Consider the following 14,070-nt stretch of genomic DNA (forward strand, 5'->3'; position numbering starts at 1 on the left):
GGGTATTTATGAAATAAGGGTTGCATCTCTCTCCTTAACATACTTTTTTAATGTTACTTTTTTTGATTGGACCAATTTGTTATCAAAATCTTAACCTTATGGGAGGCATGTGTAATTTTGTAAATGTTACGGAATTTTCCCCTTTATATATGAAACGAGAGGAGAAAAAAAGGGGGAGAGATCCGAAAGGGAAGCTAGATTTCTGCGGTTCGAATCTCATTCGGGCCAAGCAGAAAAGGTAAAAGACCGTGTTTGGCTGCCAAGATTCTCCCACCCAAAAAGGGTAAAGAAAATACCCATAAAATTAAATTAGAACTATTGAGGTACTTTCCCGATAAATTGGGGTGTTTTTAAAAAACTTTGTTGTAACAGAGTTTTTAGAGTATATTTTGAAATATTTTTTATTGACACTTTATTATGAGATATTTGGTAAAATTTTAAAAAAATTTAAACTAATTTTTAGATTATCTTTTAGAATACTTTGTTGTAACTTTTATTGTATTTGAAAAACTAATTTTTTAAAAACACTCCAAAAATAGGAGATCCAAACAGAGCCGCCCAGCGGATAAATGAAATGAAAAATAATAAACTGAAAAAAGATTAAAAAGCAGTTAGGCATTAGTTATAGGACGCCCAAACACGCGCATACAGTTGCATACAAATAATTAGAACAGCACTTGAAACACACACTAATTTCACGCAGAGGGGGAGAGATACCACTTCGATCAGGTCCGATCCGAAATGAGCGGGAGCGAAGGCAGCTCCGACCATTCGGCCGCCGGGGAAGCTCCTGCGGCCGGGACGGCGGCCGTGGGAACCGTTGAGAAGAAGAAGGAAAAGGCCAGAGTAAGTCGAACCTCGATGATACTTTGGCACGCTCACCAGAACGACGCCGCTGCGGTCCGGAAGCTGCTTGAGGAAGATCGGACTTTGGTACAAGCTAAGGATTACGATAACAGGTCTCCGCTCCACGTTGCAGCTCTTCACGGTTGGATCGATGTTGCAAAGACTTTAATCGAGTATGGTGCTGATGTGAACGCTCAAGATCGCTGGAAAAATACGGTACATTTTATCTATACTCTATGCTATCAAAAAAATTTTTTTTTTATAGTTATGATTTTTAGTGCTAATTTTTTTTCTTTGCTAAATTTGCGCGGAAATGTATCTAGTGCAATTGAAATTGACAATTCTGATGCAGTGTTTTGGGTCTATTATGTTTATATTTGTTTCTTTAGGCAAAAGTAATTGTAGTTTGTGCTTAGATTATTGACTAAATGGTTTGGTTTGGGTAAAGGTGAAACATTTTTTTCAAGTAGGGGGAGAAGGGATCAGTGGTAATTTATTGACTGCGTTTTGTAAGCTATGTGCATTTAATCAGTGGTTAAGTGTTTGACACTGTAATTGCTGTGCTCTAAAGTGAATCAGGCCAATGAGATTTCATGTTACTAATATTGGACATTTCTAGTTTGCTATGGTCATTTAGAGGTTACTTTTGAAGTCCATGGGCTGTTGGATGCGTTATTTTGGTATGTTTACAAAAGGTGAAAGCAAGGTGATACCAGTCTATTTTGCGATTTTTCATGTGGTCAGGAATGTTTGAAAGCTATTATGATTATGGTAACTCAGGCAATTGCTTTACATCTTCGAGCTTTCTAGCCCTTTATGCTGCAGTTAATAGCAGCTTAGTGGAATTAGAGACATATCTGGAGTCAATTGCGAACTTGTATACGATCTTTTTTGAAAATCATGATTGTGTTATGGAAACAGAAAAAAAGAGATAGATGGTTATATGGTTTTGTGGAGAGTTCACGTTGGGATACTTCATCGCTAATACAGGGCATGGTGTTCTATTTACTTGTAGTATCTTATGTGCCTTCTGATTATCTGTTTGAGACACACTTAATTAACATCTTAATCTTGTCAGGAAGCCTTTATCAGCCGTTGTTTGTGTTATTTTTCAGCTTTTCTTCTGAGCTCAATGTTTATGATGGCAGCCTCTAGCTGATGCTGAAGGAGCAAAAAAGCATAGCATGATTGAATTGTTGAAGTCATATGGCGGTTTATCTTATGTAAGTTTTTGATGCTGTCCATGTATTCTCTTCCCTTCTCATCATCATCATCATCATCATCATCATCAGCTACTTATTCTTCTTCTTCTTCTTCTATTCCTCCTCTCCCTTCTTGTTTTAACTCCTAAAACTATGGCTTGTTCCCTTTTTAAGCTATATTATTACATCTGCTCTTCCTGGAAGCAGTTTCTTCCTCTCTATTCTGTTTAATTATCATTTTTACCCTTGCTACACTTCTCATCATTCATGGAAAAATATGATGTGTTGCTTTTTCATGAATTCTTATGGGATGCCTACACATTTGCATAGTCAGTTGAAGTATATGATTTTGGACCATTTACTTTGCGTTAGCTGGTTCAGGTTATGAGTATGATGTTGTGAATTTTCCTAATGTGGGTATATTGGTTCTAATGGGTTTAGAATTTCTAAGTGAACATCTAAATGTCAGTCTCATTTTCCTTTGGTTTCGTCCTCCATATCAGATTTTCAGAGTTGTGATTGAGAGCAATCTTGTTTTGTGCAATGAACATTCTGTTGGGGTTTTGTTATAGAGGTTTAGTTGCTTCCTGTGAGCTTTTTGGGAATACAAGTTCTTTCAAGTTACCTTGCTTGTCGTATAAGCTCAGAAGATGTATTTTGTTCTTCTCTTCCATCTTTGTAAGTTTCTTTCCGATTAATGGGTGGTGTATTTGGAAGGTGACTGTAATATAGCCCACACCAAGTTGAAAGTAGTGAAAGGTACTGATTTGATGCACAATTCAATCAATCTGAATCTTTCAGCTTGTTTTCTCATTTCCGCTTAACGAATGTTTAAAGTTCGAAAGCTACTCCCTGGTTTGCATGTATAGTACTAATATACTGTAGCAAAATTGGCGGAGAAAAATATGTACAGGTTGAAATTTGTGGGGTTTACTTTCAGCTTAAGAGTCTTATAATGGATTTTGCAGGGCCAGAGTGGAAGCCATTTTGAACCAAGGCCTGTTCCTCCGCCGCTACCAAATAAGTGTGACTGGGAGATTGAACCTTCTGAGTTGGACTTTAAAAATTCAGCTACTATAGGAAAGGTGTGGGTTCAAATGATTCTGTAATCCATTTAACTTTTATGATGAAGTGCTCAGTCCTGCTAAACTGCTTGTATACATGCATTTAGTTGTATGATTGATTTCTTTCTTTTTGTATCTAATATCTTATTGAACTAATGTGATTTGACATTCATACTGGTTTCAAGATAACTCACTAATTGAATGATCACTCATAACTGATGGCCAGGAGAGAGAGAGAGAGAGAGAGTGTGTGTGTGATCACTCAATGCTGATCACATACTTTAGGCAGGAAAGAGTTGTTAACAGTCATTCTTAAAGAGTTAAATCTACTTTATTTAAAAAAAAAAAAAAAAAAAAGAGAAGAGACTTAATTCCATTTCCTCCAATTATATGCAGTAGCCTTTAGTTTGAGGTACATGTTCTCCTGTACTTTTCTGTTTGTCTGATTGCTAACAAACTTGAGGGATGATGATCGAATCATCTTACTTAGCTTTTGGCATTTTTTGCCTTTGCTAATTTTTTCTCTGGGACGGGGGTTGTTTGGGGGAGAATAGCGGGGGCAAAACAGATACAGGTCACCAATTCCTTTTGCTTTAAGTAGCTCATGTCTTGTTGTAGATAGTTCAATGAAATGCATCTTATGCTGCTTATAATTGACTATTAGGAAATATGCTAATGTTAATTTGCTACTTTGTTGATATTGAAAAGTTCATTTCTGATTAATGAGAAATCCTTAGGGGTCCTTTGGGGAGATACTAAAAGCCTGTTGGCGTGGAACACCTGTAGCTGTTAAACGAATTCTTCCAAACCTCTCAGATGATAGATTGGTGATGTAAGTTTCTCAACTGCAAGGTCAATTGTAACATTTTTGCCATAAAGGTATTTTAATCTGCTTAAGTTGTATGATAGTCAATTTGTTATTAAGTTCTTCTGATTCTTTCTCAGTGAATGTGTGCTTGATTAATTATCTAAGATGAATCATACCTCGACTCAAGAAGCATTTTTTTGTTTTATTTTAGATTTTTTTAGTAACATGAGTCTCTTTAAACCTCATGAAGGATAATGGCTATGGGGTAGAGGTGTCCTATGCCGGTTTGGCTTAGTTTTAAGATCTTAACAATCCAGGCTATTTCATTGATTGGTAATGCTAATTGGTTTTGCCTCGGTTACTTCTCTTTAGTGGAACAAAGGTAAAGACTTCATATTTTTTTTCTTGGAAACCCTTTCCAATAACTTTATACAGAAGTGCAGCTTGTAAATTATGGAAGTTGTTCAATTATAAGTGAATAAAGCTGGCTGCAGTTTAAACTTGTTGATAAGTTTCCGATTTCATCATTCTATCAGATGTTACCATGCTTTTTCTTGGCCCATTAAAAGAGTTTTTGTTGGCACCTTTGGATGAAATTCTGAATATCCTGAATCACTTAAAGTATTTTTCAATCAACTCAATTTATATAATTTCTAGTTTCACAGTAGCTGTAACAGCAAAACCTGCTGATGCTTTGGTTGTTTCAGCCTATATTAAAAGTTATTTTTTTTATTCTCGATGCAGTCAGGATTTCAGGCATGAGGTAAACTTGCTAGTAAAACTTCGGCATCCAAATATAGTTCAGTTCCTTGGAGCTGTTACTGAAAGGAAGCCATTAATGCTCATTACTGAATATTTAAGGGGGGTAAGTGAATGAGTACATCATCTTGTATTGATGAACTTTTCCACATCAAGGGGTTAACTATCAGCGTCATGTTTTCCTCTAGGGTGATCTACACCAGTACCTGAAGGAAAAAGGTGCACTTAGTCCGTCAACAGCAGTCAATTTTGCATTAGATATTGCCAGGTATTTCAACTTTGTTGTTCTTTTCTTTTTACCTTCAGCGGAGAGCTTCAGACTAAAGTAGCTATAAATTCCCATTTTCATGTGTAGATGATCTTGTGGAAGTTGGATTCTCTGCTTGCCTTGTTAATTGGAAATCTTGCTTCCAGGAATTTGGAACTATTCTTGCAATACCGAGTAGCTACTATAGATTAGCCTTACATTTCTTTTCTATCGTCAAACTTTGTCTAGGATTGAAGTCTTATGCTGAGAAGCAATAGAAAAGGATGTCTGGATGTGTCATGTTTGTGGGATTGGAAAAAGTAGAGAAGTTGATTTGCTTATGGACTTAGAAGAAGTTTAACTTATTCTGGTTATGGAGTGAGGTTGGGGATAGAGTTCAGTTTGCAATTGAATTCCTTCTAGCACTGCAGCAAAGTAGTCTGGCAGTTAACATGTAGATACTTTGGGTGTTTGTTACAATACGCACAGCCTATTGTACTCTTAAGAACATTAATGCGCTATCTGTCAGTAGCTAATGAGGTGTAGTGAGTTCTCTGTGTTTCTCAGTTTGTTCAATGCAAACGTTATGATATCATCGTCAGAAAAAAGCATTCTCAGATTGACACCAGGCAGTGTAATAATTTTTTGTGTAATATTTTGATGCGTTTTATAAATCATGTGGGCAGAGGCATGGCTTATCTTCACAATGAACCAAATGTCGTGATTCACAGAGATCTAAAGCCAAGGTGACTCTATTTATCTAGTTTCATATTTACATATACATCTTTTGTTTGCCAATTAGTGAGCTTCTGCACCTTGCAAAGTGTCTCTTGCGTTGAAGCCCATCTTTCCATTTGGCTTTTTCGATTTAAATCACGAAGAGCTGCCTGCTGAATTTTCTTTTCAGGAATGTTCTGCTTGTGAACTCTAGTGCAGACCATTTAAAAGTTGGAGACTTTGGCTTAAGTAAACTCATCAGGGTTCAAAATTCACATGATGTGTACAAAATGACCGGAGAGACCGGAAGTTGTAAGTACCATTTTAAGTCTCTCAATGTGACAAGTTCATCTATGGATAAAGTATTATCTAATTTCTTTTTTGTGTAAACAGATCGGTACATGGCTCCTGAAGTATTCAAGCACCGAAAGTATGATAAGAAGGTTGATGTGTTCTCCTTTGCTATGATACTATATGAGGTAACTTCTGTTCATTATCTTATCCAGAAAAATACTCATGCAACATACGCATCTATAATAGATTGAGTAGTGTGCTTGACGAATGTTGCAGATGCTTGAGGGTGACCCACCACTTTCACATTATGAACCGTATGATGCTGCTAAGTATGTTGCAGAAGGACACAGACCTATGTTTAGGTCAAAGGGCTTTACTCCTGAATTGAGAGAGTAAGTAAACTCTGCAACTCTTGGTGTTGGGGATGTTTTAACTTTAGTGTATCATGAAGTTTCTTTAGCATTAGGGATGCTGCATTTGGATGGCGTTGTTTTTCTTTTGGTTCCTTATATCTGTTGTATTATCTTTGCTCAGGTTGGTTGAGCAGTGCTGGGCAGCAGATATGAATCAGAGACCCTCTTTCTTGGAAATTCTGAAGAGGCTGGAAAAAATTAAGGATACTCTGCCTTCGGATCATCACTGGCACCTCTTCACTTCATAGCATCCTATCCTAAAAGATAATTGGATGTGAAAATCACAAAGTTTATCAGCGAGCTTCCCAGTTCACCCCACACATGCAATCACGCAGAAAGGGTTGTGAATAGACTTAACGAGGTTTCAGGAGTTCTGCTGTCACCAATTCTTTTCCATACTGTGGATTTTGGTTTTAGGAGATGGACATCTTCGCTAGATATCTGAATTAATATAGTTGCAAATCTGAACTTGATCCGGAAATATTCTAAGCTAGCTTGGTGAAAGTAACATCTTCTATGCTATACTTTGGTCTGATTTCTTAAGCCAGTGTTTGTTATAAATTGTGGTTGTAGATGATCAAAGCATGCATGTAGGCATTATTCTTGTCTCCCCCTCCTTTCTTTCAACTCTTGTGCAAAACAGAATTGTAATGTAATCTGCAAAAATAGTTTGTAATGTAGTTTACACATGCTTGATCGCGATGCGTGACGATGGGTGCTTTGCATAAATAAGCAACAAGATGTAATTCACGAGACAAAAACAGGAAAACGGCCCTATTTGCCCGTGCAACATCTGTATTTTGAAGATTATTGAGGATCCAACATCTCGTCATATCAATTCATAGCGTTCCTGTTTTCAACATGTCCAAAATTGTACACGAACAAGTTTAGTTTGCAACTAAAAAGCGCCTATAAAAAACGTTATATTAGCTTCTTCTTCTCAAAGAACGACTTCAGATGCCATAACTGCAATCCTCCAACGGACAAGGCAATAACAATTGAGAGAAGACTCAACCAACCCATCTTCGCGTTGGTAGATCTGTTAAGCTCCTGCATCTCTTCTTCCCTGTAACAAGTATAAGATGACTGTCAGTACATAAAAACATTTTTGAGCAGAGATAATGACGATATGAACACGCCACTATGAGAAATATTTTACATTGACGTTAATGAGAATATGTAAACCCACCTTTCTCGCAGGTAGAACATCTCGTCATGAATGGATTGAACAGTATCAAACATTTTCTTCAGCTCTAACTCCATTAACTGGCATTGGAAGGAAGAAAAATGAAAATCATTGTGTATAATATCCATAGTAGCATGTGAGTTGTGTTTACAAGTGTTGCTATGCAAGTACATGCAATATTCTTCAAACAAAATTATCCAAAATTCTCAAACCACTACTTAAACAACCTAAAAATCTCTACAGAAAAAAAAAAATCTCTAATTGCTAACCAAGTGACAGACTAGGGCCATAGGTCATGAAAGAGGTTGTACCCATCAGGGCCATTGCAAGGGCAAAGACAGTGATCAAAGTAATTGCAGATGATAGAGAAATTATAACCAATCAAATCATGAACGCAGACTATGCAGAACCACTAGTCAATATTCTCATCCAAAAGAAAATTCAAAATTGCGCCAAGTTAGTCATAACATCTAAAAAGCATTTTTATCCCTAGAAAGTGCCATGTAAAAAAAGACACCGAAGCATCTCGTTTACAGGATAGGGCAGGCAGGGAAAACAAATAATACCTCAAATACGAGGTAGTGCTACTTCCAGCTATTATATCTTAAAGAACTCATTTCTGGGCACACCATATACCCAATATGATCATGTTAAACTCCACAAGTGAACAGTATTGACACAACTGCAGCACGTAAAGGTGCATATTTTTCTTTGCCTTTATGTCATTCTCAATCTGGTAACAGCTTGCGACTAGATTAAAGACGAGCCCTTGTATGACATCACAGAGAAAATCAATCAGGGGTACAAATTGAAGAATGCTCTGAAGAGTTGGTTTAAGAGAGGTATTCTTTATGGGTGTGCACCTCTATGTATATATGGAAGGTCAGGGGGGATAACTTGGCATGTATCAAAACACGGTTCAAAAACATTTGGAAGTTAAAGAATACTGGAACAGTAAAATTATTTCTAAAAGAGGAATATTCACTTTTCAATCATCTCTCCTTAAAAATTTACAGTATCTTAAAGATACACAAAGCCTCGTGTAAATTACTGCATGATAATCATTTATTTGTTAGACGAAACCAGTTTACAATATTTTTTCTATTATGCTTCTTTGAAAGTAGGGGACTCCATTGGATAATTAATAAAGTGAACACCTTTTGTGTGTTCACAATACTTTTTTTAAAATTTTCTTTTATTTTAGCAGAGGATAGTGGGATTTAAGAAGCAGGAAGGAATGGGATTATGCATAAATGTTGTTTACAACACTGAACCAACATTTATGCATAAAACTGTGTCTCTGTGTCTACCACACCCAGTTACTGCTTTGTTCCTTTGCCAATGATCAAAGATCTTAACAGAAAAGGCTATTCTCAAATTCATCATTATCTAGTCCATACGTAAATGGACGCCACTTTTTTAAACAAAAGCCACCTCCAACAGGGAAGCTATACTCTCCCACTGAAGGACTTGTAAGCTGTTACTTTCCTTGATGATGAGGTGCGACAAAGGTGTTCGAAACTTGCAGTAACAAATGCACTAGATTTACCAACACAAAAGCAAACACAAGCCAAGGAGAATCTTAGGAAAACATCTGTTTGCTTCCTCAATTCCCCAAGGAAAAAAAATCATGGCCACTGGCAAAAAACAGTCCAAGCGAATGATCAAAGTACAATACTTCATTAGGCATGAAACATGGCTCAAATACAATTCAAGACTATTAAATCCCCCACTCATGTTATCAATACAAAAGAAAAAGCACTTGTGTAAATCTGATACTTACTTCAACAGAACCTTTCTTCGCAACATTTGACCAGTCCTTCGCTGCGACACCAGACTTCCAATCAAAATCAACGGTGAGCGTAACAGCAGGCTTGTGATCAGCTGCAAAAAAGCAAGTCATGTAATCCCCAGCCTCTGCAGTCTGAAATGCAAACTGCCCTGTATTGACATGGTCCGCATAGTGGTAGTTATTCCCATAACCTGATGTAACCTGTATCAAACAACCAGAAAAATACATCAAAGAAATTTAAAAACAAAAAAAAAGACCTTGATATCCACTTAAACACAATATTTACTACTAGAGGCAACGGAATCTTTGGATAGAACCCATCATAGTCTTCGTTCAGTAACCCATCAAAATCCATCAAAATCAAATCTTTAACCAGCCAAACACAAATGTTGAATAAAACAACAATCAAATTCACTAAATCCCTTGCTTTCTTCGCATAAAAAATAGCAAAGAAAAAAATAAATTCAGCTATACTAATCAACCAACTAGCCTAAAGCCTTTAAACATATATGCAGCAAATATTGAAAAATATAAACAAGCATGTGACACACATAATTAAACCGAAACGGACAAAAATAAATAAAACCCAGAAAAAATAGGGCTTTGATAAATTACCCTAACGGTGACTTTATGAGAATCAGGTAAGGGCTGGCCTTCATTTGGGTTAACAATATGATATTTGCCGACGGTCATGGCGTTTGACTGAATATCTTCAGCTATGCATTTAGTATGACCCGAATCCAGATCGAATCGGATTGATTGAACCGGAGTTGAGATAATACTCAGGACTAATAGGAATATACAAAAATTAAATCTTTGAGGATAACTACAAAGGTCCATATCTTTTGATCAATTCTAATAAGGTCAATTCAGATTCCAGTTGATAAAGCAGGATTTGGGAAGAGAAAGATTTGTGATTGTGGTCGGGGGGCTCGATGAAGACGAAGATGATGAAAATTATTGAGCTGAAAATAAAAAGGGAAAATTTTGATTAGGATTGGAGAAAGAGGAGAAATCGCATAGGCAGAGAAAGGCAGGAACTGGGCTGGTGAAGGCTTGTAGCAAAGATCAGATTCGGCCTTAATTCAACATTTACTTGTTATTTCTTTCGTTTTCAGATTTATGTTAAAAACGGGTTAAGTAGATTCGTTTTATAGTAAAAACGGGTACATTACCTTGGCCCGCATCCCACAAGAGGGAAAGCGCAGAGTGTGGACCAAATTCGGAACTGATGCCCGAATGACAAAAGCAGTAAAGTAGGAAAGATTGAATAAGGATGCGTTTGATACAATTGAAATCTGGAGTTTGTAATCTAAAATTTAAATATATTAAGATATTGAATTATTTAATATTAAATTTAATACATTTGAGTGTATATTATATTTAGTGATAAGTGAATAGTTTATCACTTAATTTTGTGAATAAGTTTTGTCTAGAAAATTTAGTGTCATTTAATTAATTCAAATGTTCAATTTTTTGTTATCAAACAGTCTGAATATGTTAAGATCTGAATCCATTAAATTTAAACGATGAATTGAGTTATCAAACATGGTCTAAGTAGAGTTAATTAACAGACAAACAAAGGCTTGAATTGATGGTTACCTCTTTTCTCTCCTTATGGGTTTGTTTGGATTGTAGATTATTTACAAGTAAAAGTGTTATATTATATTTTTCAAAAAAATATCTCAAATAATCTAATACTATGAGACAAAAATGATGGGAGGTTAAAACAAGGAACGCTTCGGAACCCGACCTTTTTCCCTTGCCATCAAACATTTTTATAAAGAAAGATTTAGAGAGAAATAAAACAGAAACGTGACATTGATGTGGTACGTAACTAGACATTAAGCCACCTGAAAGAAAAAGTCTCATATTAGTAAGATTTAGATGGAGTATTATTTGAAATAATTATTGTAACACTTTTTTGTAATGTGATATTTTTGAAATAAAAAAAGATTAAAAATATAAAAGGATTGGTTGAAAAATGTATTTATGATACAAGCGAAATATTATTTGAAATAATAAGATATCTAAACAGATTGACTGCAGCCTTTTTTTTTTTTAATTTCATGTTCTTATTCATAAGATAAGAGTGAACAAGTTAAATGCTTATACCATGGGGGAAACGTCAAATGCAAATTCAGCCCAAATCCATGTATTTATAGTTGCTTCCTCGAATGTTTCATCGAATATGAAGATCTACTGACCTCAACTCAAAACCAAATGCCACCTCCGCCAGTGTGATACATCTACTGAACTTTTCAAGTTTGCAGGCGCAAATAAAATTTAGACATTTGCTGAGTATTATGGTTGCAATAGCAGTAGTATTAGTCTATTTGTCAATATGTCTAAAGAAATGTCAAAATGCGATCCCTGTTTACTCTTCTCTTGTTCAAGAGATGCATAGGCTATAGGAAAAAAGAGAGATGTATAGACTATAAAAAAATTCATTTAAAAATTCTAGTACTTGTTTTATTGACCAAAAAGATAAAAATTTTGTTGACAAACGAATAAGCAGAAGGTAAAAGGCTTACCTTTCTTTCTCTCATCTCCAAGATGGGGAGGCTTATTTTCCCATCTATCTATTTGTCAGTGTTAGATTAATAAAATAATTTCTCTTTTTTCTTTGGAAGAGTAGGGATAAGACTAGAGAAAAAGTCGAAAAAAAATTGTAATTACCCTATCAAATTCAAATCTTTGTACAATTCTCTACTGCTTGAAAGGATAACAATTTTTAAGGATGAAAACAGTTGACTTTAGCTTATAGCTGCTCCAAAAAAAAATACTTTAGCTTGTAGCCGAAAAATAATTTCTAACACAACGTCATTGATAAGTCCAAAATCATAGGATTAATTTATTTTTGTATGTGTTTATTTAACAAGAATAAAAAGGGTTCCACTTCCACATCCCACTATTTCAACAGTTTCGTTCTTTCTAAAATGGTCAATCTCTATCTTTGAAAGCCAGATGCTGCAAATTCTTTGGGCCACAGAGTTGAAACTAAGGAAAACATTCCACTTATATAAAACTTTCTATAGAAAATGTCCTATACATAACTAGGGATGATAGCTACTTTAGTGTCGAAATCTTCTGATCAAGAAATGGTAACAAAGAAATGAAAATTTGACGCATCAAAAGTGCCCTTTGCCCAATTAATATTATTGTTAAATCATTAATTATGTCAGTTGAGGACTTGAGGGGTTTGTAGACTCTCAGCAGTTGCAAATATAATTAACTATACGGTAAAAAATAAAAAAACCCCATGATAAACCTAATATACAGAAAAACCTCTCGTGGTTTCAAAACATACAACACGACATCCTATACTTTAAACTAAATTGTAAAAGTGACGGAATCCGTTAAACTTAACAGAAATGGACGAAATGACCAAAATATCCTGATATATTTAAGCAAAAGACGGCCCAAAAAAATCATTTATTTTATTCTCTAGATAGAGAGAATTGAGAGTTGAAGAGTAGAATAGGTATATTTGTTAAACATTAGGTATAAAAAAAATTTTTCATGTTCTAATAAGTCATTTCCATTAAGTTTAACGGATTCCGCCATCTTTACAATTTAGTTCAAAACATGATGTGTCATGTTGTACGTTTTGAAACCACGAAAATTTTTTCTGTGTATTAGGTTTACCACATGGGATTTTTTCGTTTTTTATCCTTAACTATACAGTATTAATTCTGCTATGGCTGACTTTTTTTTTTCTATATTTGTTGTTTTGGATTTGAATTTGATAATCCCTTAAACAGGTGAAAGAACATTCTCGTTTCTTAAGTATGTATATACATCATTTTTTTTGTATATTTATCGTGTTAGTATACACAATTATTGTATTAGTAGATTCATTGTACTCTGTCTCTCCCATTTTGATAGTTCTAGTTTTTCTTTCACATAATTTAAGAAAAAGTAGTTAACTTTGTTGAAAAATTAAATTTAGGTTGCTATTTTTCTAAAATACCCTAACATCAAATAGAGTACAACTTTATATTAATTATTCACGAAAACTTGAATTGATAATTTTATGGGAACTTAAATTGATGGTCAAGAAAGAATCAATCCTCATTTTACATTATTTCACATTAAATTTAAATGTATTAAATGGGGTAAGTTAACAATCTATATTAAATAAAGTAGTTTATACTAATAACAACCTACATTGAATAAGGGTATTTTAGATAAATTAAAAGATAACTACATTCTTCAATTGGAAAGTTAACTACAATTTGAGACAGACAAAAAAGGAAAACAAGATTATCAAAGTGAGATGGAGAGAGTTTATTATGATTGCAACTCAAAGAAGGCACTTAATGTCATCATCCTATGGTAAGTCGACTTATACAACTTTGAATTGTACTATGGTATTTTTCAATTTCTAAAGTTAAACGACAAATCTTATTTTTCTATTTTGTCATCACTAATGGCAGAACCCAGCATATATATAGCTTGGACAAAGGTTGGCCTCAATATTTGGAACAATTCTCACTTTCATTAATTTATTAGTTATCTGGAAATTAAATTTATTATTTCTTTCATAATCTTTACAGATATTCCTAACCTTTAGAAAAATTCAATAGTGAACCCTCGGCATTGAAACCGGTGATAGATCTTTCTCAAGTAATTAAAACAAACATATCACATATTTCAACCCTAGAAAAAAGATAGAAGCTTGTCCAAAAACAAGAATATGTTGAGGTAAGCTTACTATTTTTAGTGGATCGGTTATCCAA

General features: G+C 34.8%; 2 protein-coding genes across 2 annotated transcripts; one reads left to right on the forward strand and one right to left on the reverse strand.

Moving 5' to 3' along the window:
- Positions 1 to 646: 646 nt before the first annotated feature.
- LOC113754435 (integrin-linked protein kinase 1) lies at positions 647 to 7,029 on the forward strand. The gene is made up of 11 exons (XM_027298842.1): positions 647 to 1,062; positions 1,995 to 2,069; positions 3,017 to 3,133; positions 3,850 to 3,944; positions 4,665 to 4,785; positions 4,868 to 4,947; positions 5,613 to 5,672; positions 5,834 to 5,955; positions 6,037 to 6,122; positions 6,214 to 6,329; positions 6,472 to 7,029. The coding sequence occupies exons 1-11, from the start codon at positions 742 to 744 to the stop codon at positions 6,596 to 6,598; spliced, it is 1,320 nt and encodes a 439-aa protein (XP_027154643.1). The 5' UTR covers positions 647 to 741; the 3' UTR covers positions 6,599 to 7,029.
- Positions 7,030 to 7,112: 83 nt separating this feature from the next.
- Positions 7,113 to 10,434, reverse strand: LOC113754436 (transmembrane emp24 domain-containing protein p24delta9-like). The gene is made up of 4 exons (XM_027298843.1): positions 9,944 to 10,434; positions 9,320 to 9,529; positions 7,540 to 7,616; positions 7,113 to 7,416 (listed from the first exon to the last, which is right to left on the reverse strand). Exons 1-4 carry the CDS (start codon positions 10,166 to 10,168, stop codon positions 7,272 to 7,274), a joined length of 657 nt encoding a protein of 218 aa, XP_027154644.1. The 5' UTR covers positions 10,169 to 10,434; the 3' UTR covers positions 7,113 to 7,271.
- Between the last annotated feature and the right edge of the window lie 3,636 nt (positions 10,435 to 14,070).

Source organism: Coffea eugenioides, chromosome 11 (genome assembly GCF_003713205.1).
Source record: "Coffea eugenioides isolate CCC68of chromosome 11, Ceug_1.0, whole genome shotgun sequence".
NCBI classification, from domain to species: domain Eukaryota; kingdom Viridiplantae; phylum Streptophyta; class Magnoliopsida; order Gentianales; family Rubiaceae; genus Coffea; species Coffea eugenioides.

Excerpts from the sequence above, each read along its gene's own strand:
- LOC113754435 (XM_027298842.1), top strand. The coding sequence starts at position 742 with ATGAGCGGGAGCGAAGGCAGCTCCGACCATTCGGCCGCCGGGGAAGCT. Across the intron at positions 1,063-1,994 it reads AAGATCGCTGGAAAAATACG|CCTCTAGCTGATGCTGAAGG; the intron begins GTACATTTTATC and ends TTATGATGGCAG. Across the intron at positions 5,956-6,036 it reads GACCGGAGAGACCGGAAGTT|ATCGGTACATGGCTCCTGAA; the intron begins GTAAGTACCATT and ends TTGTGTAAACAG.
- LOC113754436 (XM_027298843.1), bottom strand. The coding sequence starts at position 10,168 with ATGGACCTTTGTAGTTATCCTCAAAGATTTAATTTTTGTATATTCCTA. Across the intron at positions 9,530-9,943 it reads CTCATAAAGTCACCGTTAGG|GTTACATCAGGTTATGGGAA; the intron begins GTAATTTATCAA and ends TGTTTGATACAG. Across the intron at positions 7,617-9,319 it reads CGAAGAAAGGTTCTGTTGAA|TTAATGGAGTTAGAGCTGAA; the intron begins GTAAGTATCAGA and ends TTCCAATGCCAG.